Genomic DNA, 26,889 nt, shown 5'->3' with positions numbered 1-26,889 from the left:
CATGTTTGAGTGTTTACCTATTAACCCCTTAAGGACACGTGACATGTCTGACATGTCATGATTCCATTTTATTCCAGACGTTTGGTCCTTAAGGGGTTAAACAGCGCTGCAATATTTGGCGCTATATAAGTACCTTTAATTGAGTTATGACTGCCCTAGAGCAGAGCACCCTCTAGATAGATTTCAATAATGTCACAATTTCTCTTCTTCTAAAGACAACACAAAACATAGTTTTAAACACAATTTATTTTTTGTTTAAATAATCAACTAGATCATCCAGTGTTTGTTGATTTCATACATTATTAGAGCTATTATCAATCAATGCTGTTTTTTTTTTTCTCTTCATATGAATATAATCAACAAATGAAAAGATTTCACCAAAACCCAAATAAAAATGCCCTTTTTAAAACACAGCAGCTTTAACAACCTAATATTACACTGCTAGAATGATTACAGATGATTGGCTTACTGAAAAGATACTACATCTTAGAGCCAGTACACAATACAGTAAACTCACAGCGTGCTCTCTGTCTAATACCTAAGTTCTGTTCATTGCGCTTCCAAAGAGCAACAAACTAGTTCCTGAAGCAACAAGCTTTTATTATCCAACCGTTCATCAAAGCAGGTGAGTGCTTGTAAATCTATGTACTATTGTAGAATATATTCTTTTTCAAAGTTGTTTCAATGAAAAGTTGGCAATTACAACAATATTTCTTAAAGGGCTCAGTGTACATAGCTAAAATATTTTTTTGTGGTTTTAGTGTAGCTTTTGCAAAGTTGCATTTTTTTTTTTAATTAAAATAAGGTGAGACACATGCACCAAAATATTACTTATTTGAAGAAAATGGTTTGTTTTGTTTTTAAACTGTGCTACAGATCCTCTCCCGTATTGTGTTTTTTGTTTGTCTGTAGCAGAGTTAAAGAAATTTGTGGAAAAGCTGCTTGGCCTTTTTATTTTTTCATTATTATAATTTTTTTTGTCTTTTTTTTTTTTATTTCCGTATACAAACAGTTTAATTGATAATATACAAGAATTTGTGAAGCCAACCCCTCCCTCTCCCCCTCATATCTGATAAGTGAAGACACCTATCTGATTATATGAATTAGTGTTTATAGTCAGTTTGTAAATATTTACCAGGTGGTGCGTTATTAACATGAAAACTAGTTTTGTTAGAATTTTATACAAGTTTCACTTATTTACAGCAAATCTGTTGATGATTTAAAAAAAGAAATTGAGTGTTTTTTTTTTTTTTGTTTAACCCTAAAATCTAGGGTTAAAAAAAAATAAGGCGAAATGTTGCTTATTTAGTGATTACTGTGTCTTTCAATAGTCCAACCAATCTCGTGATCTTCTACGTTTTTTCGTTCAAAGAATGTTTCACTTTGTTGAAGAGATGCCATCAATAGCATGTTGTTTTGTATATACACTGCATTGTAAACTGTGCACTCTTCAGTCCCATTCGAATGTAGCGGATCTCCCATGCCCTGTATAATTGGCTCATGCTAAATTAAAAGGATTCTTGCATTAAAAAAAACCCATGCGGTTAATGTGTGGAAGCGGCAAACACACTTTAATTTATTTAATGTGACTTTTCTGAATTGTGTTCTTCTGGTAACATCTCGTTTGGCAGTAACTTTTTTTTTCATCCTGAAGAGAAGTAAGAAAATTAATTTTAGTATCAAAACTGTTTTAAAGCTTGAGTTTATTGGTAAATCATACTTCTGATATTTTATTAACCACACAGAGAGAGTGTTTATGTCTGGCACATCTCACACGTTTCCTGGCTTCAGTAAGAGTACCATGAATTGGGACAAGGGTCCTGCTGCCCAGGTTCCTTCTGAAGTGTTCCATTATTCTGTTAAAGGTAGAACTGTCCATTTATGGCTGATATGTGTGTAAATAGGCGTTTTGTTTTGGCATTCTGCTTATAAGCTTTAATTTGGCTTGATATGCCGAGAGTCGTGTCCCCCAAAAAGACAGGCTTTCTTTATATATATATAGAAGCCAACAATCAGAAAGTAAACTAGCATATTAAGGGGTTACTCCGACCACAATGACCACTTCAGTGATTTGAAGTGGTCATGGTGGTAGGAGTCAGTGTGTGCAGAGGTAACTCTGCACATACAGAGATATTGTTAATTGTGTGGTGGGGGCTACTTGCACCCCCTGCACACGCAAGATCGGCGGCTCAGAACTGTGTTCCGATCTGCCTAATGTCAATTCTGTGCATAGATTACGTCTGTCGTCAGCATGCAATGCACGTTGACAACAGAAGTGAAAAGCTAGCTCTTCCCTCTCACCATCCCGCCCACATTGCACTCCCTCCTGCAGCATTACTCTTTACTAATTACTAATTACATTACTAATTTTTTTTTTAAACATACCACTCCCTTACCATGCAGAGAGCGTACAAGCCTGTGATTGGTCCATGCACGGCACCAGTCCCAACAGGAGATAGCGCAGAAGGGAATTTCGTCGTGCACAGGTTTCCAGTTAAGTAAAATCTTTTTATTTCAGGATTTACTACAAATTGAGAGGGGACACAGTGCCCAGTAGGGCATATTACACAGGGAAGGTTCCCAGTCTCAATAGGGTTAGATACACATGTTGTTAAATATCTGAATCAGAGCCGTCTGAGAAAAAAATTAAATGTTTATCATAAGAACAAATATTTGCTTCTCTTCTGTTTTAAATTAAAACTTCATTGATTGTGCAAGTTTTTTTCCAAAAATTTGCATTTGCAGATATAACGCCTTCTATTTAAAGGTAAAATTATTTTGTCATTTCAAAGGTTATGCCAAGCATCATTATCAGTGTCCTAGTGCCATTCCCCGGTAATGGAGCAAATAATTTTGCAACACTCATATCTTGGTCTTGCAATGCACCAGGCTCAGGTCCTGCCGGGTGACACGCATATGCTTTTTGCAGTGCTGCAGGAGCCGAATGCCAATTCCGTCAGCTATTCGTTGGCTGAGAGCATCAGCTGATTGCTTTCAGCCAGCAAATGACCCTGTGCATCGATAATATGCACATCATTGACATTAGCCAGTGCAGAATGCTAAAGATGACCCAATGATGCTGTTGGAGGTAGAGTTCCACTTCTGACACCAAATGATTTTTCAATGCTTTCCTATGGGGAGACGTAATGCGCATGCGCGGCATTTCCGCGCATGCGCATTAGGTCTCCTCGGCCGGTGAGCGAGATTAGTCTCGCCCACCGGCCGACGTAATCATTAGGAGGAGCGTCGCGGAGGCGGAGACAGCGGCGAGGGACATCGCCGCTGTCCCAGGTAAGTGACTGAAGGGGTTTTCACCCCTTCAGTAACCGGGGATTGGTGGGTGGGAGGGAGAGGGACCCTCCAGTGCCAGAAAAACGGATCGTTTTTCTGGCACTGGAGTTTCCCTTTAATGATGTGCTCATGCTGTGCTGCACTGGGACAGTTTCCTGGTGTCCCCAGATGCAGACCCTGAAATCGGGACTGTTCCTGAAAATCAAGACTTTTGGGAGGCCCTTATCGGTTGTATCTAGACTTCACTTCTGCAAAAATAAAAAATAAACACATTGCGAGCTGATAAGTACAAGGCACTGTAACCTTAAAGTCAGGGCTCTAGTATATATAATGCTAAAATGTGTGTATTTTTTGTTGTAATTTTTTGTATGTAGTGCTACTACATTTATCAGTGATAAGTAGGGAATATTATAGAAACACACCTTTTTCACAACACTAAACTATCCTATGCTCTGTCATGGCCGCTAAATTAAACATATTGTCAATATCCCCCTCCCACCCCGCCTCCATGTGATGCCCCCCTTAAGTTATCACATATCAGCTCACCTTAAACATCAAACCATTACGAGTAGCTTTTCTTCTCAATATGTCTGACTTCTTTCTTTGTTTTTACTTTGTACCCTTCGGTCTGAAATAAAAATGTTTAAGTATAAGTACAGAGGTAACATGTTTAACTGATTATTTCTGACAGCAATATACACTCAGACAAGCTATACACTTGATCGTATAGTAAAAAAATAAACATTTATCAGAGCTCTGAATTATGAGACATCCTAAAATCCATAAAATAAGAAACACGGAACACAATACGACTGGTTATTAGTAGGACGAGAGCTGCTGGCACAGATGTAAAATAATGTCATCACACCAAAGAAAAATCACGTAACAGTAAAGCATTCCAGTAATTTATTGATAGTGTCCTATCTTTCGGTCATAGTGCTTCACAACGTGGGATGTTCGGTCACTTTAAAAGCAAAACATTAAAACAAAAAGTTCTACTTCATGCACAAGCAGCAGCACATTGGAATGTAATTTATATCACCATGTCAGACCTGAGTATACATTAGGCTCTATTTGGACCATTCTTTACGACACTTGGTTTCTAATTGTACGGGGAATGCTCCACATGAGAAACTTCTTTTCAACCACTTTCTGTTTCAGACAGTACTCCTATATCTTACTATGGGGAATAACAGTAGAGATTTTCCTTTTCGAATCTCTATATTGATCCCTTACCCAGGATGGTGAGGCCCGTTTTGTTGATCCCCTGCTAGCCCAACTGAATACGTGTTAGTAAATCCAACACGTTTGGATCATGGTTGAGTACGGCCTCTTTTGTCAAGCCAGTGGTTCTATCAAATTGTTCAGTGCACACAGACTGAACTAGCCCTGTTAACACACTGTGTGTCTGTCTGTTTCTATGTCTGTTGATTAGGGATCGACCGATTATTGGTCTGGCCGATATCGGCCAATATCTGAATTTTCAGTAATATCGGTATCGGCCTATAAAGATACCGATATTGCTGTTAATGCAGACCAGGGCTGCCATCAGGGCATGACAACCAAAATGGTTGTCGTGGGCCCGGCGGTCCTGGTGGGCCCGCAGCACACTCTTACTTCCCTTCCCTTCAGCTCCCCTGTCAAAATCTTGCGAGTCCCGCGGCCATCAGATTGTTGCCATGGGTTACCATGGCAATGCTCCGCACGGCACACAGGCCGTGAGAGTTAGACAGAGGGGAGCTGCTGGGAAGGGAAGTAAGAGTGTTGCTGGGCCCCCTCTGCAGAGTCCATGCCCCCGGACCACCAGGGAATGCCATAACCCCCTCCCTGGCCAGGTAAGAAGCAGGGAGGAGGGACTAAAACAAAATGTTAAAATAAAAATGCACCCCCTCCAGCCCCCCATTTTACACACATTACAAACCTACACAAACACTCTCTGCATTTACTATACACACACTACACAAACACACACACTCTGCCTTCATTATATACACACACTACACACTGCATTCAATATGCACACACTACACACACACTTATTCATTATATACACACTACACACACACACTGCATTCATTATATACACACTGCATTCACTATACACACACTGCATTCATTATATACACACTAAACAAACACACACTGCATTCACTATACACTCTCTGTAGAAATGGTTTATTTTTTCAAAACGGTAAATGTACAGAATATCGGTAAGTTATAGTCCTGAAAGTTCACAGATTATAGGTATCGGCTCTAAAAAAAATCAATATTGGTCGATCCCTACTGTTGATCAAAACATAATTGGTCTCACTAATGTAAGATATATGCAAACTATAATCTTTCTGGCCCAAAAACACTTGTCTATTAGTACCCTAATGCCTTTAGGCATGTCAAACACCAGTTGTAGAAATCCCCCATTTTACCAAAAAAATAATTATTAAAGAAATCCTAAAGCTCTTCTATTAGTGCTTTAAATACCCATGCTTTGGAATAACGTAAATTACAATTTTCATCCATGACGTATTTCAAAGTTTCTAAGGACCAGAACCACTAATGCCCATGAAGTGTAAACACTACCTTTACTGAAAGAAAAACAAAACAACAAAAAACGCCACATTTAGACAGCCGCTATTTAGCTTCCTGTAATCTTTGCAAGACCGACGTTCCGTGTTTTTTTGCTCTGCATGGAGATGCCGAACGATCTCCATTAATTCTTACGTTTTTTTTTTCTTCACAGATTAGTTAAAGGAAACCTGTATGTACCGTATTTTGTTTTCTTAAAAGTACGGCTCATTGAGAAGAGGAAAGGCAGGAGCGCTCTAGACCACCATTCTGAAGTGCTTTATGTATCTTGAGTGTTCCTTTAAAGATCTTTTTTTCACCTCTGATATTTTGGCCTACATTTCAAGTCTTCTAAGAATTTATAATGCACTGTGAATTCATATATCAAAATTATCTTAAAAACAAAAATACCAGAATTCACCAACTGCTCTAGCAGCACATTATTTGTCACAAATTACCACTAGAAGAGATTAACTATACAACAATAATCTGAATTAATTAAAAACAATATATAATCAGTTTGGAAGACAGAAAAGAACTACTGACACAACAGACTGAACATGAAAAGACAAACATAACCAAAACAGTTCACTTCACAAAGCCAAAAACTCAACACAGCAAAAGGGACTACACGTCACGGCAACAAACTTTACTTGCCCCAACCGTAACCTTTCCAACTTTTTTCTCTTGCGGAACCAGAACACGTCTCACGACTTTCCGAGTTACCTGTGAGAGGCAGCAGCATTATTTTTAATTCCTTGATCAACCCGTCAAAAAGGAAGACATACCAAGCTCACCATGTAACTAAATTATGGGCATGCCAATATGGATACTTTGCTTACTGGTAAATGGGAATAGTGACTACTCCATGACTGGGGCACTTAGTACTAGTAAGTGAGATCTATGCAATTTTTCTAATAACCGGTACATGATTCCTTTAATGGTGAATCACATGGGGGAATTGTCAGCAAAACAAGACAGTGTTAGGGATTATACCCTGGATTAAGCAAGGTTATTTGCACCAGGAGAAGCCCCAGTGAACACTTCTTTCAAAATGGGGAAAAAGATGTAACCAAAATTGAACAAAACAAAGCATGCTCTCTCACAGCCAAAGACAAACAGGAGAGAGAATTTGTTGATTGGCCGTAATGAGTGGAAAGAAGGAAGGGGTTGGTGGTCGAAGTGAATAAATGGGAGGAGATGATTTCCTATTAGACAGTTGGTAAATTCAAATATGGATTTCATTTAGGGCCAAGTTAAAATGTCTAGGGAATCAATAAAAGGCTGCCGTTTGAAGTCTCCTTTTTAATATACACATATATGTGATTTTATTTTTTCGTCTATAAGTTCGAAGAAGCACAGCAAAACATTGCTATTTACTTTTCTTGTGATGATGTTTCCATCTTCATCCGTGTACTGTTCTTCTGTAACGGATTCACCAGGAATGTTTTTTGCTTTCTGCCCCTAGAGAGTGTCAGAGTATTAAATCAAACCAATAGTCTATCCGTTTTACATGCACCCTCAAGACATGCACAGTACAAAATATCTAACCATGCTAAAGGCCACAATCTTCAAAAACCTCAATGCGTTGCTACAAAGTCACAAACAAAAGTAATTCAAGTCTTGCTTCCAATCCAATCATTTTGTTAAGAGATTAATATTGCAGCTGTTACGGTTTCCAAAATCAAGCAGACATTTATCACCTTTTCTAAATCTTTAAAATGCAGTATAACAGTACAGGTTAGTGTGTGTGATACGGTACAGAGAATATTTGATATATATTACAGATATATACATACCTCATTAATATGGTGGGTTAGGTTCCAGGCCACTGCTGTAAAGTAAACTACAGGATTTTTCCCTAATTTTCTAGTGCATATAAAAGCTATAAAACATGTTTATGTTATGCTACATTATATGTATGAGTATGAAATAGCGTTAGACCAACGAAAAGGCGTAAAAGTACCAATAATAAAAATAATGCTACTTTACATATTGCCAACCGTAAAATAATGAAGATTCAGCATCTGAATATACCGTAATTGAAAAGAACTGTTTTGGCAAAGCACTGTAAAGCCTATTACTGTATATATTGTGAGTGTATGTGCATCATCTAGATCTACGCATAACTTATTGAATTTTCACCTAATATGTAAACAAAGCTAGATCATATACTATAATCTGCTGTAGATTACAGCATCTGGCTCGAGTGCGTGCGTAATCTGAGAACATCGGCATTAAAAATTAGGGTGTAAAACTGTGGGCATGGAGTAGTTCTATGTCTCTTTAAGGCTGGCTGGGACACAGTTTTTGTAATTTAATATAAATCTGTTTATTTTGTGGAGTCTTTGGGGGATTTCATCTAGAATGTTTTATAATGAGATGTTAACATTGCTATGCTTTATTCCAATAAACTAAACATTAGGGTTGGTATTTACCACCACATCCGAATAAATCGGTACACATTAAAAAAGCAGAGTTTGAGTGACCATGTAACAGAGCTGCATTCAGATAGTACAGACCTTGCTACATCATTAACAACCTGTGCCCCACGGACCGAAACTTCATATACACTGCTGTACTCAGCAATGTAATGGATTTTCTTTATAAAATGATCTTTGGAATGATGCTGCACCAAGTGTAGTGCTATTACAGATCTTTATTCTACTTTATTGACGCTCACCGTTTAAACAAAGACATTTCAATAGCAAATCAGATGATGAAGTTGTTGGCTTTTATGACAATGGTAAAGTTAAATGACCATCAATTGTAAAAAAATAAATAAATTAATCTTTGTATTTCTATGTAAAATCTTGTTTTAAAACTTTATGAACTTTACATCCAACTGCAAACGTTTGCACCTGGGGTATCATTCCAGAGAAGTACAGCTTAACTGTCAAAGTTCTATCAATATCTGAATGTACTGAAATGAGCTTTGTGTTTTTTCTGTTGCTACACAGTTGGCTGCATTGTTGACTTAGTTTAGCTGCAAATGTAATTTTATATTATTTGCACAGAACTGGACTTGAAATCAAATTAAGAAAATATGGGAAAAGAGACTGAGTCAAGCTGCTTTGACAATATCACAGCAATAGATTAAATTTACTTCCTCTTTTGATACATAATTCGATACGTAGAGACACTGCAAACAGCAGAGCGTGACTTGCCTCAAGGAAACTTTCATCCGAGAGCAGTAATTCAGCTTTCATTAGTTTTCATTCTCTGCTTCTAGTAAAATGAATGTTTTAATTTTATTTTCCAAAAAGTAAGATTTTGTTGGTTAGTGGAGCATTTAAGTGACGCATGTACTTTTGAATATCAATTTAATGGGGCAGCGCTACAGAGTATCTATAAAATACAATATCTAATATCAAGCATCAATGTATCAAGTTTGTCCACAACAGTCTTTTGGATGCACTCAATCCTGCTTGATAAAGTCCTGGATTTAAGAGGGTGAAACGCGTTGACGATATCTAGCCTCTGACACAGGGTGAGCTTCTTGGCGTCATGTCGTGGAATTGTTACTTCAAGCCAGCAGTGAGGGTTTATTAGTTTGAATATATATCAGTGTCCTCTTTTTGATTAACAAATAAAATGTTGTGCATCAATTTATACCACTCAGGGATATGCACATTGGAATGCACCCATGGTTCAGATTAAAGGAGAACTGCAGGCACTTCAACTAATTTAAATGACTTTATTTTTTATTTTAAGCATTCTACACTGGTGGGGGAGGGGGTAATCAAGAAAGAGCACCAGGGCTGTAGCTTTAGGATTACAGATATGTATTCCTTTAACAAAAATATTCTAGTACCATCCTGGGGGCATTCAGACTGCAATATCCAGACATTGTTCTCAAGATTTAATAATGCCTGGATGAATCAATACAGCTTCTGAATGTAGACAGAATTTCTGCCAGTTTTAATAGAAGCTATCTTCACAATAAGTTGTCATTAGCGCCATTTTGATAGATAACGGATTTGGAGAAAGGGTTACGTTCAGAGAGAAGTCCAATATACCTCAATATGTAAAACAGAGTTATTTAGGTAATCAAAGCAATATTTATATTGTTTCTTAAATTGTAAATGTGTTATGTTTGTTGTCTCCCTGTGCTGCCAGTGATTAAAGGGACACTGTAGGCACCCAGACCACTTCTGCCCATTGGAGTGGTCTGGGTGCCAACTCCCACTACCCTTAACCCTGCAAGTGTAATTATTGCAGTTTTTTTTATAAACTGCAATAATTACCTTGCAGGGTTAAGTCCTCCCCTAGTGGCTGTCTACTAGACAGCCACTAGAGGGCACTTCCTGCTCAGTTTTGCACAGTTTTTCTGTGCTAGAGCGTCGCTGGACGTCCTCACGCTGTGTGAGGACCTCCAGCGTCGCTCAATTTCCCATAGGAAAGCATTGAAAGCATTTTCAATGCTTTCCTATGGAGAGCTCTAATGCGCGTGTGCGGCTTTCACGCGTACGCGCATTAGGTCACCTCAGTGGGCGGGATCAGTCTCGCCCACCGGCTGACGTAAGGAAGAGGAGGAGCGGCGGTGAGCAGACACCCCTGCCGAGGGACATCGGCGGGGTTCTCAGGTAAGTGACTTAAGGGGTTTCAGCAACCGGGGATGGGAGGGAGAGGGGACCTGCAGTGCCAGGAAAACGGATTGTTTTCCGGACACTGGAGTGTCCCTTTAATTATTGTGGAGTGAATTTGTCTTCAACATGATTTGTTTAAAATGAAACTAGCTAAAGTTCAGAATTTAATAGATGAATAAATCCTACATATGACATCAGATTTTATTGCAAAAAGTACTGACTTTGAAGTAGACACTGGATGGTAGCAAATAAGATAGGCTCTTTTGGTTGAAAGTACTGCATTTTAACTTTACCTATTGTATATATGAGAATTAGACATTAGACAGATGTAATGGTCGTTTCAATTTTGCCAATCCATACTAGATTTGTGTATTGTTTTGTCCTTTGCTGATTAAAGGTATTTCTGTAATTTGTAATTTGACTCTTCCTTATTAGATTTTGGTGTCTGACCAACTTTGCCATTATGGTCTGTAGCTTTTACAGCAATTACATATCTTGTTGAGCACTCCGACCATAAAAATTCACACTCCATTATATCCACAACTGTGGATTGTACCGCTCACGCGCACATATCCAAGCTAGAATCTTAGCTCCAGAGCATGTACGTGTATTGGGTTAATTTCATGTATTCACGTATCAGAACATACTACACTATTGGATTGGATTTCGTTGTCTGCTTTTTTTTTGTTTTTTCATATTTTCCATGGAATGTTGAGACACAACTTCCTTTTTCCTCTAGACTTTAAAAAATGACCCCAGCCAATCTCTTTTCGATTTTACTGCAGACCTGCTGTATATCTTAAAGCATGGATGAGGAGGAGCCAGATGTTGCATTCGTGCATGTTTTACTGTGCACTCTGCCATAGCAAATGGGAGACATGTACTTTCCCTTTTTCCCTTGCTTGTCTGTATCTGATGAGGGAGGGAAGGGGGTCAAGATATGGTCCAATGTTTTTCTGTTTCTGAAAAAGCTATGCATCTATAATAAAAGAACCCAAGACATTATGCAAAGTCAGATGATTTTTTGCAATATTCTTGTTTTAAGTGTCCCTATTTCATTTCTTTGTTTTTTCTGTTTCTTATCAACACTTATGCTACAGTACTGTAATGCTTATGTTGATTAACAATTCACTTTTTTGTGTTGTTTTGGTTAGATATGTACCCATTGTACAGCTCTATGGAATCTGTTGGCGCTATATAAATAATAACATAATAATATCCAGATTTGCCTGACCTACCTGAAAAGGACAGAAAGTCTGGATCTGTTATACTGTTAAGTCAAACAGAATAGGTGAGTACCTGTTTTTATATTGTACCCCTATCGTACAGAAGAAAAATGTCTTATTTGCTTTATCTCTCTTTTTATGAAACCGATGATAATCTCTGAAGTTTGTTTGTTGTTGTAATAATTGTTTGAGTGATTACCTCAAAAAAAGGAGTTTGTTTTAATCTTTAAAAGATAAATATTTAATTTTAAGCGTTCCTTAGATTTGTGTTTGTCTTTGAAAGAAGACACGGTTATTTACTACATTGAGAATTAAGTGATTTTTTTTTTATTTATTTTTTTAATTAAGGTAAAAATAGCTGAACTGACAATATTCTGTGTTTGGCTACGTTGGCTTTAAATTTGAAATTCTATTTGAATTTTCATTTTAGTCAATACAACTGTAAAATCCCCATAGACTGACATTTTGGAGCTTTAAAAAAACAACAAACAAACAAAAAAAAAAAAATCACATACAGGATTATTTTTTAAACTGTTAATTGTCGAATTGACGATGGAACAGAAACTAGCCAAAATTGACCATGTGGAAACTAGCCAAAATAAAATAAACATTCTCCTGCTCTACTGAATTTCTTTGTTCCCTTATTTATATTCCTTGCTTCATTTTACAATACACAAGTATTTTATGTTTTAAAATCTAACAAGATCTATAAAATATTTTTTTATTTTGACATTAAAGTTATTAAAATAGAAACCTGAACAGCACAATAGTTCTGAATACTGTTTGTAATACTGGATATGAGAAATTAAATACTTTGCAAAGGGAGATATATTTCTATTCTTATTCAAACTATAGATTGATTTATTACAGCACTTTTACTCAAGTGCTTCCCACCATGTGCACTTAATTCAAAATAAGTGGACATTTCCAAACCGATACTGTGCTAACTTGAAAGCGCTCATTGTTGATAACTATTAACTTGTTCATTAAGGAATGTGTCTTATTAGTTTAGTATCTAAATGGAAGATTTGCTAAAAATCCGTTTGACGATATGCTACATTTCAGAGATACAGATAATTTGTATCGGAATAATAATAAATAAAAAAACATAAATATACATACATAGCAACACCAAAGCATGCTTGTAAGACTTAAGTTTGCAAATGTAACATGGCCCATTGGAACTCAGAATTAAAATAAAAAATATTAGTAACTTTATTTAAAGCTAGTAATCTAGAACCTCGACACACACAGCACACAAATCCATGCTGATGCCTGCATCTTTAACCATCTGCACTTGGTACCTTTAGAATCAACCGACGTCGAGTTACTTTCGTAGTGACTCTTCGTTCCTCGTCTGAGCTTGTCTCACTCTCATATTCACTGTCACTAGAATCCTGATAAATGCATTTTAGGCATGTTTTACCAGCAGACTTAAAAGAAAAAGAAATAATTTTTTTTCACCCACGAACAGGAGGGAAATGTACTATTTATCCTGGTATTTCTTTTGGAGTGTTCTAATTGTCACTACTATTAACTAGTTTAGGAGCCACATGATTGTATAGGGTCATTTTTAGACACTGGGGTGATTACTTTCAAATCTCAACTAACCCATTTCCCCGGATCTTTGTCCTCACTGAATTCTTCAACGTCAGGCCTCTGCTGTTCTTTGAACTGAATGCAGGCCTCTTAACAGTCCAAACTTTGGCAGGACTGTTCAGCTCTCATGGTCCTGTCGCGCTTTAGTTCCCTGGTGTCCCTGGACAGCGCAGAGCAAGCTGCAGGATCCTAGAGGCTAGCCAGGCAGACTGCCTCTTCTCCTGCCCATTTTACAGATTTGCTTGCCCATTAGGGGAGGCGCTAGTGATGAAGGTCACGTGAATGGCAACGCACCTCAAGGTCTCGACAGTTATCCCATCAGGATTGTTGGGTGGTATGTGAAATTGTGAATGCATTTGTGTTCAAATGTTGCTCAAGAACAACTGGGCGGCACAGTTTGTGAGAATATGTGGCAATTGGCTCAATTCAATTCTAAGTAAATAGTACCCACATATGCAGCGTGATGTAGGTTAGCGTCCAAAAAGCAAGGTTTTTTTTTTTTTTTCTTAAAAAAAACAAGCAAAACAAAATCCCTTATGTACCCCCAACTAAAAATATATGTGTAAGTTTATACATCAAACTTACTCTCTTGTGTTTTTTTTTTTTTTTAAATGCTCATCTAAATTTTAGTAAACGCGGGTACATTGTAAAGATTTTAGCAGGATTTCCTACAGTAAGCAAAAGCTGTATTTGTTTTTAGTAAAAGTGTGCACGCATGATATATTACCTGCCTCCCAAAGCTGTACTTTGATAGAACATCTGTATCTTTTTATACTTACAACAGACGTTACAACAGATCGCTGTGAAACTGCTGGATAACATGCCCACTTACAATAGTGAAAGTAGACCAGTCAAAGCTGAAGTATGGTCTGCCCAGTAATGGGCTCTGCCTAGAAAGGCTCAATTTAGGTTGCCAGACATCCTGTATTTTAGGTCTTATTCCTGTCTTTTGTTCTCCCAAGTGGTGCAACAATGTAAAAGGAGAGGGGTCACAATTGGAATGGGCCTGCTGGCTCCACTGGTTTTCATAGAGATTGCCCAGTATAGCATTTAGACCACTTTTTAGAACAGAATAGTTTGATATATCATCACATAAATTCCAGAGAAATATACTAAGCTGATTTTAGATGTGCAATATGCAAGTAGCCTTATATTTTGGTTTTCTTGTTTTCATTCTGTATTTGTTGTAACTCATAAATCATTCAATAGTAAAGATTTACCCATATGCTAACAGGGTTCATATTTCTATTTAACATTGAGATCTAATTTTGAAACCGATCTGGGAGATGTATACTTATAAACTGAATAACAAGCAAAATGCAATATTATTCAAGGGAAATGCCAAGCATCATCATAACTTATACTTAATGCACATGCTCCATCCCTGTCTCCTTGCATAAAATTGCTTGTGACTGCATCGGTTTTTACATGTGAGGTTCCACCTTTCAAAGGAAAACAAGTTATGGCATGCACACCTTCACTCTCTAGATATTTGAGTGGGCGTGATCCAAGGCTGTGTATAAGGTCATTTCACTGAACTGTGAACAGGGTGAGAGCCATGTTATCGCTGCTGTTCACGTATTCAGAAATTCTTCTCATTAAATCTCATGAGTGGAACTGCTTCTGGAGACTGGAATACCTATCCCATAAACTTCTTCTGGACAACAGTTTGAGATAAGATTAGGCCCCAATGCAAGGCTCTGGATTGACTGAGCAACTTCCTGGCCTTGGAGAGGCTCACTGCTATTGTCTCTCTATGAATTTGAAGTTTCAAAGTAAATATCTTTCAGATATTTTTGAAGAAACTCTTTAAAATAAAAAGTACCTAAGTAGGAATGAGCTGATGCTATAGGGTACAATACAAGGCATACTATTTTACATAGAACTGTAGAAAACACCTGGAATATACTTTCTTTGGATTCACTAAATGTTAAAACTATTCTATTCAGGAAAGTTTTGGATATTAAGTATACAGAGCAAATAAACACAATAAAGGACTTTTCATAATTATCATACCTGATGGGGAGTTTTTGTTTTTTTTCTACTTTAAATAATGCCAATGTCTGATTCTAGGTCACTAAAATGACTCATACTGGGGTGTCATAAAAACAATTCAGTAGTTACAAAGTATATACCTTTTGTTCTGAAGATGATCCTTCTTCTACGTGAATGGTTGATCTTAGCTTTCCTTCTTCGACTCCTGTCCTTCTTGTACTAAGAGGGCTTTTATGTTCGCCAATTACTGTCTTGTTTGTCACTTCCAGGGACTTCTGATGTACAGCTAGGTGAGGTGAAGTTTGTTCCCCTTTGCCCGAAGTTCCATGGAGTGTTTTTGGTTTCATACTCTGCTTATCATTCAGTTTCGAGTCTGTGTCTGGAGCACTGGACCTCGTCTTGCCCTCCGTTATTGTTTCAGAAGGGCTGACACTAGATTCCAGCCTTCCAACCTCTCCCTTAAGATATGAGGTAATGGACTCATGGCTGTAAAAGAAGAACAAGAATGAAATAAACTAATTTCCAAGCATACAATGATCATGGCATTCCTTGATCTAAGGAAACCTGAGATACTAGGCTATAAAAAGTAATTCAATAGAGACGTAAATTAAATATGAAAGGAAACTGTTGATGCCAGTAGTTAGTTGGGAATCATTTTATGATATAGGACCACTGTTCTGGAGCAAATTATGGATATGTTGATGGATGCTAAATCTCTGACTTTACTGTAGCAACTGGTGTTAAAGTCATGTTGCTAGTCTTATTAGGCTTCGGTGTGATTTTCAAACCTTTGTATACAATCCTTTAACACATATCAGCAAAATAATACCAATAACACGTAATTGAATAGACACAATAGTTGTATCCATGTATGGACATAATGGGGACTATGTACATAATAGCAATTACAGGGAAACTTTCTATTGGTTTTCGTTGTGACAATTATCTCCTACTCATCTAAATATATCCAGTTCTAAAGGTTTGCTAAGAGCCTAACAGCTATTCTCTTCAACCAGGTGTTAAGTAAAAGAATATCATAGCATCTTCCAAAAATGCAATTTAAAATGCACAGAATGAGGGAATACATACCTATCGTCCAGTCGCTCTAAGAGTTCACTATCCATTTTTCGGTCTGGAGTTGGTGGTTCCACATTGATGCTTGAAGTTTCACTATGCCAACCTGTAATTGAAGACATTTCTTGTTCTGCCCGTTCAACATTTTTAAGAATGACCTGCACTTTTTCCTCTGTCATCTCCTCTGACTCAGCATCTTCTTCAAGATGAATATTCCTGAGTAGTAATTTAAGCCTTTCTTCTGTCATCTCCTCATGACCAGACCTTTCTCTCTCATGCTGTACACTTTCATCTCCTCTTTTGTAATAATCTTCATTTGATTTTTGTCGTGCATATCCAGATTTTTCCCCTTGAGTGTAGCTACCCTCATGCTGTGGTTCATCGGACAACTGTATGTCTTCAAATTTGATCCGATGAACGGCCATTTCATATGAAAACTCAGGACTCTGGATTAAAAAATCAGCTCTGCCATCATCTATGGATGTATCTTCTGCAGCCACTACTGGTGGAGCTGAAAGACCATTGCCATATCCCTGAGAACTCACTACCACATCACTTAGTCTACTAGGAGTTCTAAGGGGTGATTCTAGGCTAGAGTTATCGCTAAAGAAATCGTCTTGTTGGAGGGGGGTGGAAGGCACATAACGTAAACCAGTGGGAGTTTCCAGTTCCACTTGAATGGCTGGATAACCTGAGGAAAACAGTACACTTCAACACAATGGAATGAATTATGAAACTGAAAAATACATGCATGCAAAATGTTACACTAACACTATAAAGAAAACAAAATATGGAATGCGCGGTGTTATGTTTCCAACAAAACTGCTTCCCAAGCTGAAATTTCAGTAGAGTGAAACTATTATGATTTTTAAATAAATCCTTAATAATCTGCAGCAGTCTCATTTTCTAATTAATGCTAAATCTCAGACTGTACTTTAGAGATTTATATAAAGCCAACATGGTCTGCTGCAATGTCCTGCAGGGATACAGTACTCAAAGGGTTCTGTAGGACCTTTACAGTTGTCTCGTTTTCTAAAGTCATAGTAGGTGACTCTAAATATTAATGAAGACATGAAGTATATAAAAAAAAATGTCAGCCATTGTGGAAACTTGGATGCCAAGATAAAATCAGTCATAAATCAGTACTAATTGGTACTTGCATGAAAATATAAGGCTGTTTTTAAATATCATGTTTGATTATGACACTACAGAGAGAGTTCCACATCGGAATGTAACAGCATGCATTTGGTTTCATTATAATACCAACATATATTTAATATTCTTATGAAAACAATTTATGTTTTCTACTTTTATAAGTAATGTTTATTCTTAGATACTCCAATGAATTTAAGGTTGCTTTAATTTAGGCTTGACACAGATATACAAGTGTTGCTGGAAATACAATAGTCTCTTACTACAAAGAGTGGGTATAGCAGGAGACCAAATAATCCTACATGAATCTACTGCATTTAAGTGGATGTAGCAAACATATAAAGCATTAGGGTTAGCACAGACTCTAGTTTAGATCGATATCTCTGATATGGAAATAACAAGTGGATGAATAGGATGAGATGAGTACGGTGATCTTGAAGACTGGAGAGATGTCGCAGACATGGGTAAGATCAAAAACACTGACCAAAGAGAGAAAAGAAAAAGCGATGAAAAGCGCATGTACATTTAGATTGAATGAGATTTTTATGTTTAGACAACATATAGTGAAATAGTTGAATGTATGACTCCTATGCACAGAGTGGGACTTTTTTTTAACATACTGAATGTTACATATATTTATATGCTAATTAGTTCTATTAATTTTTTTTCTTTATTTTACTTTTAAAATAGTTGTATTATGGGTATTATGCAGAAGAGAATGTAATCTACTTCTTGTATGTGCCGCCACTAATTTTGTTAAACTACGCACATATATAGATAATATATAGATAAATAATAAGCTGGAGGAAACCTACCTTCTTAACTATATAAATATATATATATATATATTATTTTTTTATACATATGTCATTAACTATGTTACTGCAGTTTAGGTGATTTTATAAATATATATATATAGTGTGTAATGGTGGGCAATGCTTACGTATCTGGTATTCTTGTCATTATGCTGTCCATCAGTAATATTAAATTAAAAAGCATGGAACGTTTAAATATGAGTTTTTTTGGGGGGTTTTGGTGGAGAGGAGCTGGAGCCTTGGCAGAAATTGTCTCAGACAGAGAGAAAGTAGCAGTAGTCTGGTCTTGGGGAGGTGTGTAAGATTCAGAGGAGAGACGAGAATACACAGTACCTATTATAAAGAGAGCTGTAGCAAATTGATTAAAAGTCTGTTATCTCATTAAGTTGCATGAGTTTGGACAGAAACAAATCAACATAGATTTTACATAACAAATACACTCATTCAGTAAACATTGACTTGAAGAGAATTGAAAAAATAAAGGGGCCCTGCAGGCCAGAGATGACCCATTTATTTTGCCGTTTAATGTAATATATAGAAAATAAAATATATAGAAAATTCCTGCATTTACTGTGCAGCTTGAATCAAGTACTCTAAGCAAAGTAACTTGGATCACCAAACATTAATTGGTTAGCTTTGTTCTGTAAAACATGAACATTTAACTATATCTTTCACAATCCAAACTCCTATTTTTGAAGAAAAAATAAAGCACTGAAGGTTGGGAGGGAGGGTGGTAAATATAGGCTTCTGGAACTAAATAAAATGTATTCTAATACAGCCAGCATAACTGATGCTAAACTGAATAGTGACCAAATGTATAGGAGCTGGGATCTCTGGAATTGAAAATGTCCCAACTGACCCATATTTCTAAATTCCATATGGATACACTATATCACTGTTCTCTGTGTAGTGGATAAATCTCAGCTGAAATATAGTTTACATAAATTTAGAGAACTCAGATATAAACAACTGTTTTAGTTCAATTGCTTAATGTCTCCACCAAATTTAAGTCAACTGTGAAAATATAGATGGCCAGGTTATCCTTAATTCAGCATATATATGCCTAGCAAGGAAGATCCCAAGTATATGCAAAAGCTGCAGCCAATCAAAGATTTGCATAAAGCCTGAGAATCATTCATGGTACTGTGGGCAATGATTTCAGCTTTAGAAGCCAGGGCTGGGAGCCATTTCTATAAGACATTGTGAGCTTTTTATAGGTAAACAGCAGTTTATGTAATTAAAATGTCTGCCACGAAAGCAAAATGGACGCTTGCAGTAGCATTTCTACAATGCTTATATATACATCGGTATATATCCGTGTAAAATAATAATATGGAAATGAAGGCAAAATATAAGTAGCATTTGTAGTCTGTTTGTAGAATGAAAACCCTATTTTTGTATGTAACATGTAATATTTGCATTACGAGAACATGAATAGAAATCTGGTTGACCTTTATACAAATACAGAATAATAATAATGTGTGTACTTATGCAATATATTTCCCAATAGATGTATTTTTATATGCATGGCATAAAATTAGATTACAATGCAAAAGACCCTGCATTTGGGGTAAAAATTTTGCCGACTATGCTGGTGGAATCTCCTTTAATTAATATAAATTAATTTAAATTTGAAGATAATGTTTGGAATGCTTGTTTTCTTTATTTGTCTGAGGAATATAAACAGACAGACTCCTTACATATGTCTGCACAATGCAGAATAAAAAAAATGAAAGGGATATTTTTTCCTTGAAAATTTTAAACTCAACTTTAACTTGAATGTGTTTGACAATTTCAGAATTGTTTGGGTAGAAAGTCAGGTTCTCAATGTCATCAAAATCTCAATTTAGGAGAGGCCACAAATATGGTTGTATTTCCCAAATTGAGCTTCTTGGAGTTACCAAAGCATTTTGCTTTGGAACTTGCTGGGCTCACACTAGGGGAATACAGGCAAGCACCTGAATCGCACTATATTTTTGACCAGGTCTAAAAAATGTAATTACTCATTTGCTTTGGTGCTGTAATATCCCTGAGACACACAGTTTTCCAATTTAGTGAGCAACTATCCCCGCATACTTATGAATCTATTTCTCCCTTAGTAAGAGGCCAGTAATACATGGGCAAACTAGACACCGCCCAATAAGACCATAAGATTAACTTAACCAGCAAAACAACTCCCACAGTGAGTTCTCATGTTGCATCCTAAATCAATTTTAACATATAGTTACCATCCACAGGAGAATCATGGAAAACATTATTGTCATCTACGAAACTTCTGGTGCCGCTAATGTTTCCATAATCAAATATCGGCCCTTCCAGGAGTGTCACAATGTCTATCCGATTGATCTTTGTCAGAACATTGGTTAAGGCATCAGCTACAGAGAAAAAAAGCAGAAGTCAAAATCTGAATAGAAAAAACACACTTCAAGGTCTAACCAGGTTCGGAAGTAATAATTCTAACTTTACAAAGCAACACATATTTTTGCTTAACTTTGTTAATTGATCATAATTCATTAGATTAACTGGGAACATTTCCTTTAGGGCTAGGGCTCCACAGATGTGCCAGTCTATGAATCTTGGTGGGTTTACATCGCTGTATGCAGCTGTCAAGATCCTTAGTGTCAGCGACGTTCATTATTTTTTAGAACCATTGGTTCTAAGAACCTCTTGGTAAAACCCTGGTTCTAATGTGTATACATACCCACTAAATTCCCATTGAAAAGTACTATACCATTTGCACATAGAAAATGCTCCAATGATCTAGTATTTTCATGAATCTAAAGCATTGAATAACTAGTGTAAGTGTGAATGAAAACTGGCAGTAACTACAAATGTTATTTATTTGTCTTAATTAATAAAAATGCCATGTTGTGAATGCAATGTAAAAGTTAAAATGTATAGCCAGGGTATTAAGCAGGGAATTGTGGGATAGAGACAAATGACCAACCAGGTTTCTGATCATTGAATCTCTCTTCTTAAGAAAGTTTAATTATTAATATTGTTTGTTTTCAACAACAATTTTGGGAATATTTGCAACATGGTCAATCTTAGCCCCATCACAATTCTGTATGACTCCAAAAGTAAGGTAATGGTGTATAATGCTCTCTGTGCCTGCTCAGAAATTAGCATTGCACTGAATTGCAGCAATTTGTAAAATATATTGTAGTTCTAAGACAGTCCCTCAGAACTGTTCCTCAGGCAGTTGGAATGTACAGCTCTGGATTCCAGATATCATTTTTATTCAGTTCGTGTATGCGGGGTACACATGTAACACTTACACAACTTGGACTGAGTTATCTCTTCTGCCAGGAGAAAGGGCTGGGCCATGGACCACAGTTCTGCTGATCAGTGCACGTAGCCTGGTCTGCTAAACGGCAAACGTGCTACTTCTAAACTGATAGCAGCTGCAGTAAGGCTACTACTCATATGTAATGGGTGAAATTGCTCTGTTGAAGAAGGACAACTTATTCTATATAATATTGATACGCAATTTATCATTTTTTGAATAACCAATTTTATTCCATATTTGTTCAGCCTGGGTTTGGGGATTGTCTATCTGAACAACTATCCCATACCAAATTATGTAGCAAACTCAAGGTCTGTGCTGACATGGAAGTAACATTCCAAACTTATTTCTTGAATGGGAGGATCACCAAAACTGGTTTGCCTCCCATTGCTGTGATGTATCTTCTAGTTTTTAATAATTTAATAATGCAGGGATACGATGAGTAACTGACACTGTATGTTAAGCAACGGCTGTAAACTGTGCAAATCTGTTAAAGGGACAGCCTTCGATTGGTCGTTTACCTGGTACTGACTGAAGTCTGTGGTGGGAAATTAAGATGGGGCTTGCAAAGGCTGCAGACATCAAATAGCCCCAATCAAAAAATGCAGCAATACATGTATGCATATTTTCATTGGGGGTTTATCTACTAAATAAATAAAATAAAAAATCCCATTGGAGTGTTCCTTTAACTTACACATTTTAAAAAATGAACCTCTTTTATTATAAAAGTAGCATGTTTTTGTCCTTGTTGGTGCATAGCTGCATGTAGCCACCAATGATACATAAGTAAGGCATTCCATGAGCTTTATGAACCAGGTTGTGATGGCATCAAAATGTAACATTTGGTCCTATAAAGGTCAAAGCTCCAGACCAGCAATAGCCCAGACAGCTAAACAAATAAAATGTAAGCTTACTTGTAGCATTTTTCCCATCTCGGATAACCCATTTTTTTAACAGCATAAAGCTTTGTGTAGTCAGAGAATTTGGGTTCTCCACACGGATTTGATTAATTTCATCCACAGAAAAGTTCAGCTCTCTTGCCAATTCTGTAAAATTAAACTCGTTTTAATTAAAAAGATACCAAAGCCTTCAAGAAATAAAAGCAGTGTTACTGGGGGTCTACACTATGTGTAAAGTTGAAAGGATATATTAAAGTATTCCTTGAAGAGAAACCTCTTAACGTAGCACTGTTACTTTTTTAATTTTCGTAAATATAGAATTATGCTGAAAAATAAATCTATAGGTTGCCCTGAAATTTTATTGAAACGTCAACAGAATCATCAAACTAATTATGAACTATATCATGGTAATTTTGGTTCACTTCAGATCTGCATGGTACTGTTTTTTCTTTTCAAAAATACATTAACATACACTGTATAAAAATTCTTCATTTTTTTGCCAGGAAACATTCTAAGCACCTTCTCTGTGGAACACTGTAAAAAGGTGCAAATTAATGTACACATTTCATGGATTTTGTAGCTTTGTTGTTGTGGTTGTTTGTGAATAGGTCCACTTTGCATATTGTCTGTCACTTTTAAAGTGAAACACAACCATTATTTCCTCTCTTTAACCCCTTAAGGACACACGACATGTGTGACATGTCATTATTCCCTTTTATTCCACAAGTTTGGTCCTTAAGGGGTTAATATTGTTTTGTCATTTAAAGCACATCATGATCAATGGGTCTGCAGGAGTACTATAGGTACTTTACATTACTCAACCCTTAATTGATATAGCATGACTTTCTTAATAAGCTGGAGCAGGCCCGGACTGGCCATCGGGCACACCGGGCAAATGCCCGGTGGGCCGCGATGGCCGTGGGCCCGAGGCCGGCAGGGGAGATCACAGGATCTCCTCGGCCGGCCGCTGCAGGGCCAGCGCTACCCGAGCGCCGGCCCCGCTGTGTGTCTCCATGGGCCGGTGGGGAGATCAAAGATCTCCCTCACCGGCCCAGAGACACTGTTAAAGGCGGCCGCCCGGGGCTGAGGAGTGAGGGAAGCAGGAGAGAGGACCGGCGGAGCTCTATCCAGCAGCTCCGCCGGGTCCTCTTGCGAGGTCTGAGCGTTGCCGCGGTAACCGCCGGCAACGCTCAGATCTCGCGAGAGTGAACTCTAGCCTGCAGGTTAGAGTTCACTCTCACCACTGGACCACCAGGGAAGGAAGCTGCGGAAAGAATCCCCCCTCCCAGGCATAATGTAAGGGAGGGGGGATATTAAGCAACTGCCCCACCTCCAGCATGGCTGCTTCAACGCCCCCCCCCCCCCTCCCAGGCTAAAGGTAGGGAGGGGGGGGGGATATCATTTTTTTTTTTTTTTTTTTTAATTATTAACAAAAAAATATTTAAATGTAAATAAAAAAAAATCACACTAACAGCCCCCTCACACACACACACACACACACACACATCACCCCCAAACACACACACACATCACCCCCATACACACACACACACATCACCCCCAGACACACACACACAGCACCCCCAGGCGCACACACACAGCACCCCCAGCACCCTCAGAGACACACAGCACCCTCAGAGACACACAGCACCCCCAGGCACACACAGCACCCCCAGGCACACACAGCACCCCCAGGCACACACAGCACCCCCAGGCACACACAGCACCCCCAGGCACACACAGCACCCCCAGGCACACACAGCACCCCCAGAGACACACAGCACCCTCAGAGACACACAGCACCCTCAGAGACACACAGCACCCTCAGAGACACACAGCACCCTCAGAGACACACAGCACCCTCAGAGACACACAGCACCCCCAGAGACACACAGCACCCCCAGAGACACACAGCACCCTCAGAGACACACAGCACCCTCAGAGACACACAGCACCCTCAGAGACACACAGCACCCTCAGAGACACACAGCACCCAGACACACACAGCACCCAGACACACACAGCACCCCCAGGCACACACAGCACCCTCAGAGACACACACACATATATATATATATATATATATATACACACACACACACACACATATATATATATCTATATAATAACCCTCAGTGAGTTAACAGACAAAGAAAATTAGAAACCTAGAATGTGACGGCAGATAAAAACACCCTCACACACAGCACCCCTCTTACATACACACACACTGCGCCCCTCACACATACAATACGTCCAAATATATATATATATATATATATATATATATATATATACACACACACACTACAGCACCCCTCACACTGCACCACTACACACATTACGCTCCAGATACACACTAGATCCCTTACCCTATATGCACTCTTAATCCTCTACACACACACACTCTCCTATACACACTCTGGGTCCTTTACACACTCGATCTCCTACACACACACACTGCACCACCTACACACACACTACATTCCTTGTCAGCAAACACATACAACATTCTCTAAACACACCCTCTCTACAACCCCTGCACACACTACGTCACCTATACACACACACTACAGCCCGTATGCACACACTTGCTACATCCCCTATAACACTATGCCCCCTATACACACACTCTCTACAGCCCCTAGCCACACATATTACACCACAAACACAAATTAAATTGACCTATTTACACAATACCACACCACACTCTACACACACGCAATCCCACAAGCAGGCTCCAAACATATGCACCATACACTTTCCTGGCCCTTTTGTCCTCTGGTATCCCACTTGTGGAGACACCAGAGACAATTTAAAAGCAAACACAGCGCAAGCATGTTATTAAATTTGCTTGCGCTGCGCAGAACAAATACAGGGCCTTTTTCTAATGCTAGAGCTCTTCAGGGGGGCTATGCGCATTGAACTAACATGCTCACTTTGAGAGGGGGCGTGCTTGTCATTAGTGATGACAAAACACACCCTCTCTGGCCCCGCCCCCTTCTTAGGGGGCCGCTCTGATTGAAAAATGCCCGGGCCTAATTTTGTTCCCAGTCTGGCCCTGAGCTGGAGCACATATTATTACACCCATATTATTACACCCATAACATACTCCGTAGTGCTTTACAATAGTATAAGAGGGGGGAATTTAGCTATAAATAGGACAATTACAAGAAAACTTACAGGAACGATAGGTTGAAGAGGACCTTGCTCAAACAAGCTTACAGTCTATAGGAGGCGGGGTGTAAAACACAATAGGACAGAGAATAGCAATCAAAATAGGTGGGAGTGAAGCAGAGCTGGAGGAGAGAGTAGAGTGCTGCCCTTTAGGAGAGAGCAAGATACAGGTATGTGAGGTAGAGGTTACTCTGGGAGGCCGTACGGGTGCGAGTAGCGGACAGGAGAAGGTCACAAGCAGAGCGGAGAGACTGAGAAGGGGCATACCTATGGATCTGTGAAGAGATATAAGAGGGGCTAGAATTGGTCAATGCTTTGTAGGTATGGGTTAGCATTTTGAATTGACTCCTATAGGATACAGGAAGCCCATGTAAGGACTGACAAAGGGGTGAAGTGTGAGAGGTCCGACTAGAGCGGATAATCAGTTTGACGGCAGCATTCATTACAGACTGTAGCGGGTAAATACGTTTTTGAGAAGAACAGTTAGGAGAGGGTTACAATAATCCATGCGGGAAATTACTAGAGCATGGACAAGCTCTTTGGTACCATCTTGCGTAAGAAAGGGGCGTATGCGGGCTATGTTTTTAAGGTTTTGGTAACATGCTGGATGTGAGGCTAGAGACTAGAATCAAATATGACACCAAGAAAGCGCGCGCTTGCAAGGGTGGACTGATGTGGATATCACAGACTTGAAGGGAGAGCGAAAGAAGAGGATCCAGTATTAGGAGGAGGAAAGACAAGGAGTTCAGTTTTCAAGAGATTTTGTTTTAGTTTATATATATATATATATATATATATATATATATATATATATATATTCATATAAATGATAATGTTATTAGAAGATGCCCTAATTGCTCTAAGAGGACTGCATTTTATAGCACACAAGTCTAGCTGTGTTTTTTGATTGACTCGAAACATGAAAAATTATTTCAAGTGGATTTTCTTCTCTCTTTATAAAATAAATGTCCATACCTGTCCAGCTAAGTCCCAGATGATCAGCAACTATTGCCATCCTTATGTCCGTTCGCTCACATGGACTTTGAGGACCTGAAATTCACAAAGGCATAAGTAAAACAAAAAGTTGCGTTACTGTCCCTTTTTGTGTGTTGAACTTTTAGTTACTGTCTAGTGCATCTACTCTATGCAGAGTAACTGTGATTAGTGAAATATGGAGATAAATAATACCACGGCTTGTACTCTGTACGTGTGGGGATTAGTGGTGTA

At 38.2% G+C, this 26,889-nt stretch overlaps 1 protein-coding gene across 13 annotated transcripts in view; it reads right to left on the bottom strand.

Moving 5' to 3' along the window:
- Positions 1 to 228: 228 nt before the first annotated feature.
- The window catches only part of ANK3 (ankyrin 3), a 557,845-nt gene continuing 531,184 nt past the window's right edge, over positions 229 to 26,889 (bottom strand). For 8 of the 13 annotated variants that reach the window (XM_063434253.1, XM_063434257.1, XM_063434254.1 and 5 more), the window contains 10 exons: positions 26,638 to 26,712; positions 22,504 to 22,635; positions 20,532 to 20,678; positions 16,352 to 16,442; positions 15,403 to 15,748; positions 12,973 to 13,101; positions 7,234 to 7,317; positions 6,511 to 6,579; positions 3,838 to 3,919; positions 229 to 1,648 (listed from right to left, as the gene is read on the bottom strand). In XM_063434253.1, the coding sequence (XP_063290323.1) occupies positions 3,854 to 3,919; positions 6,511 to 6,579; positions 7,234 to 7,317; positions 12,973 to 13,101; positions 15,403 to 15,748; positions 16,352 to 16,442; positions 20,532 to 20,678; positions 22,504 to 22,635; positions 26,638 to 26,712 (1,139 nt within the window). In that variant the 3' untranslated portion in view covers positions 229 to 1,648; positions 3,838 to 3,853. Of the gene's footprint in view, positions 1,649 to 3,836; positions 3,920 to 6,510; positions 6,580 to 7,233; positions 7,318 to 12,965; positions 13,102 to 15,402; positions 15,749 to 16,351; positions 17,028 to 20,531; positions 20,679 to 22,503; positions 22,636 to 26,637; positions 26,713 to 26,889 lie in introns of those variants that run through there. The other 5 variants (XM_063434263.1, XM_063434256.1, XR_010085575.1 and 2 more) reach the window with 5 other exon arrangements.

This window comes from Pelobates fuscus, chromosome 10 (genome assembly GCF_036172605.1).
Source record: "Pelobates fuscus isolate aPelFus1 chromosome 10, aPelFus1.pri, whole genome shotgun sequence".
NCBI classification, from domain to species: domain Eukaryota; kingdom Metazoa; phylum Chordata; class Amphibia; order Anura; family Pelobatidae; genus Pelobates; species Pelobates fuscus.
The sequence above is the reverse complement of the archived record's forward strand: the minus strand, read 5'-3'. Positions and strand labels throughout refer to the sequence as shown.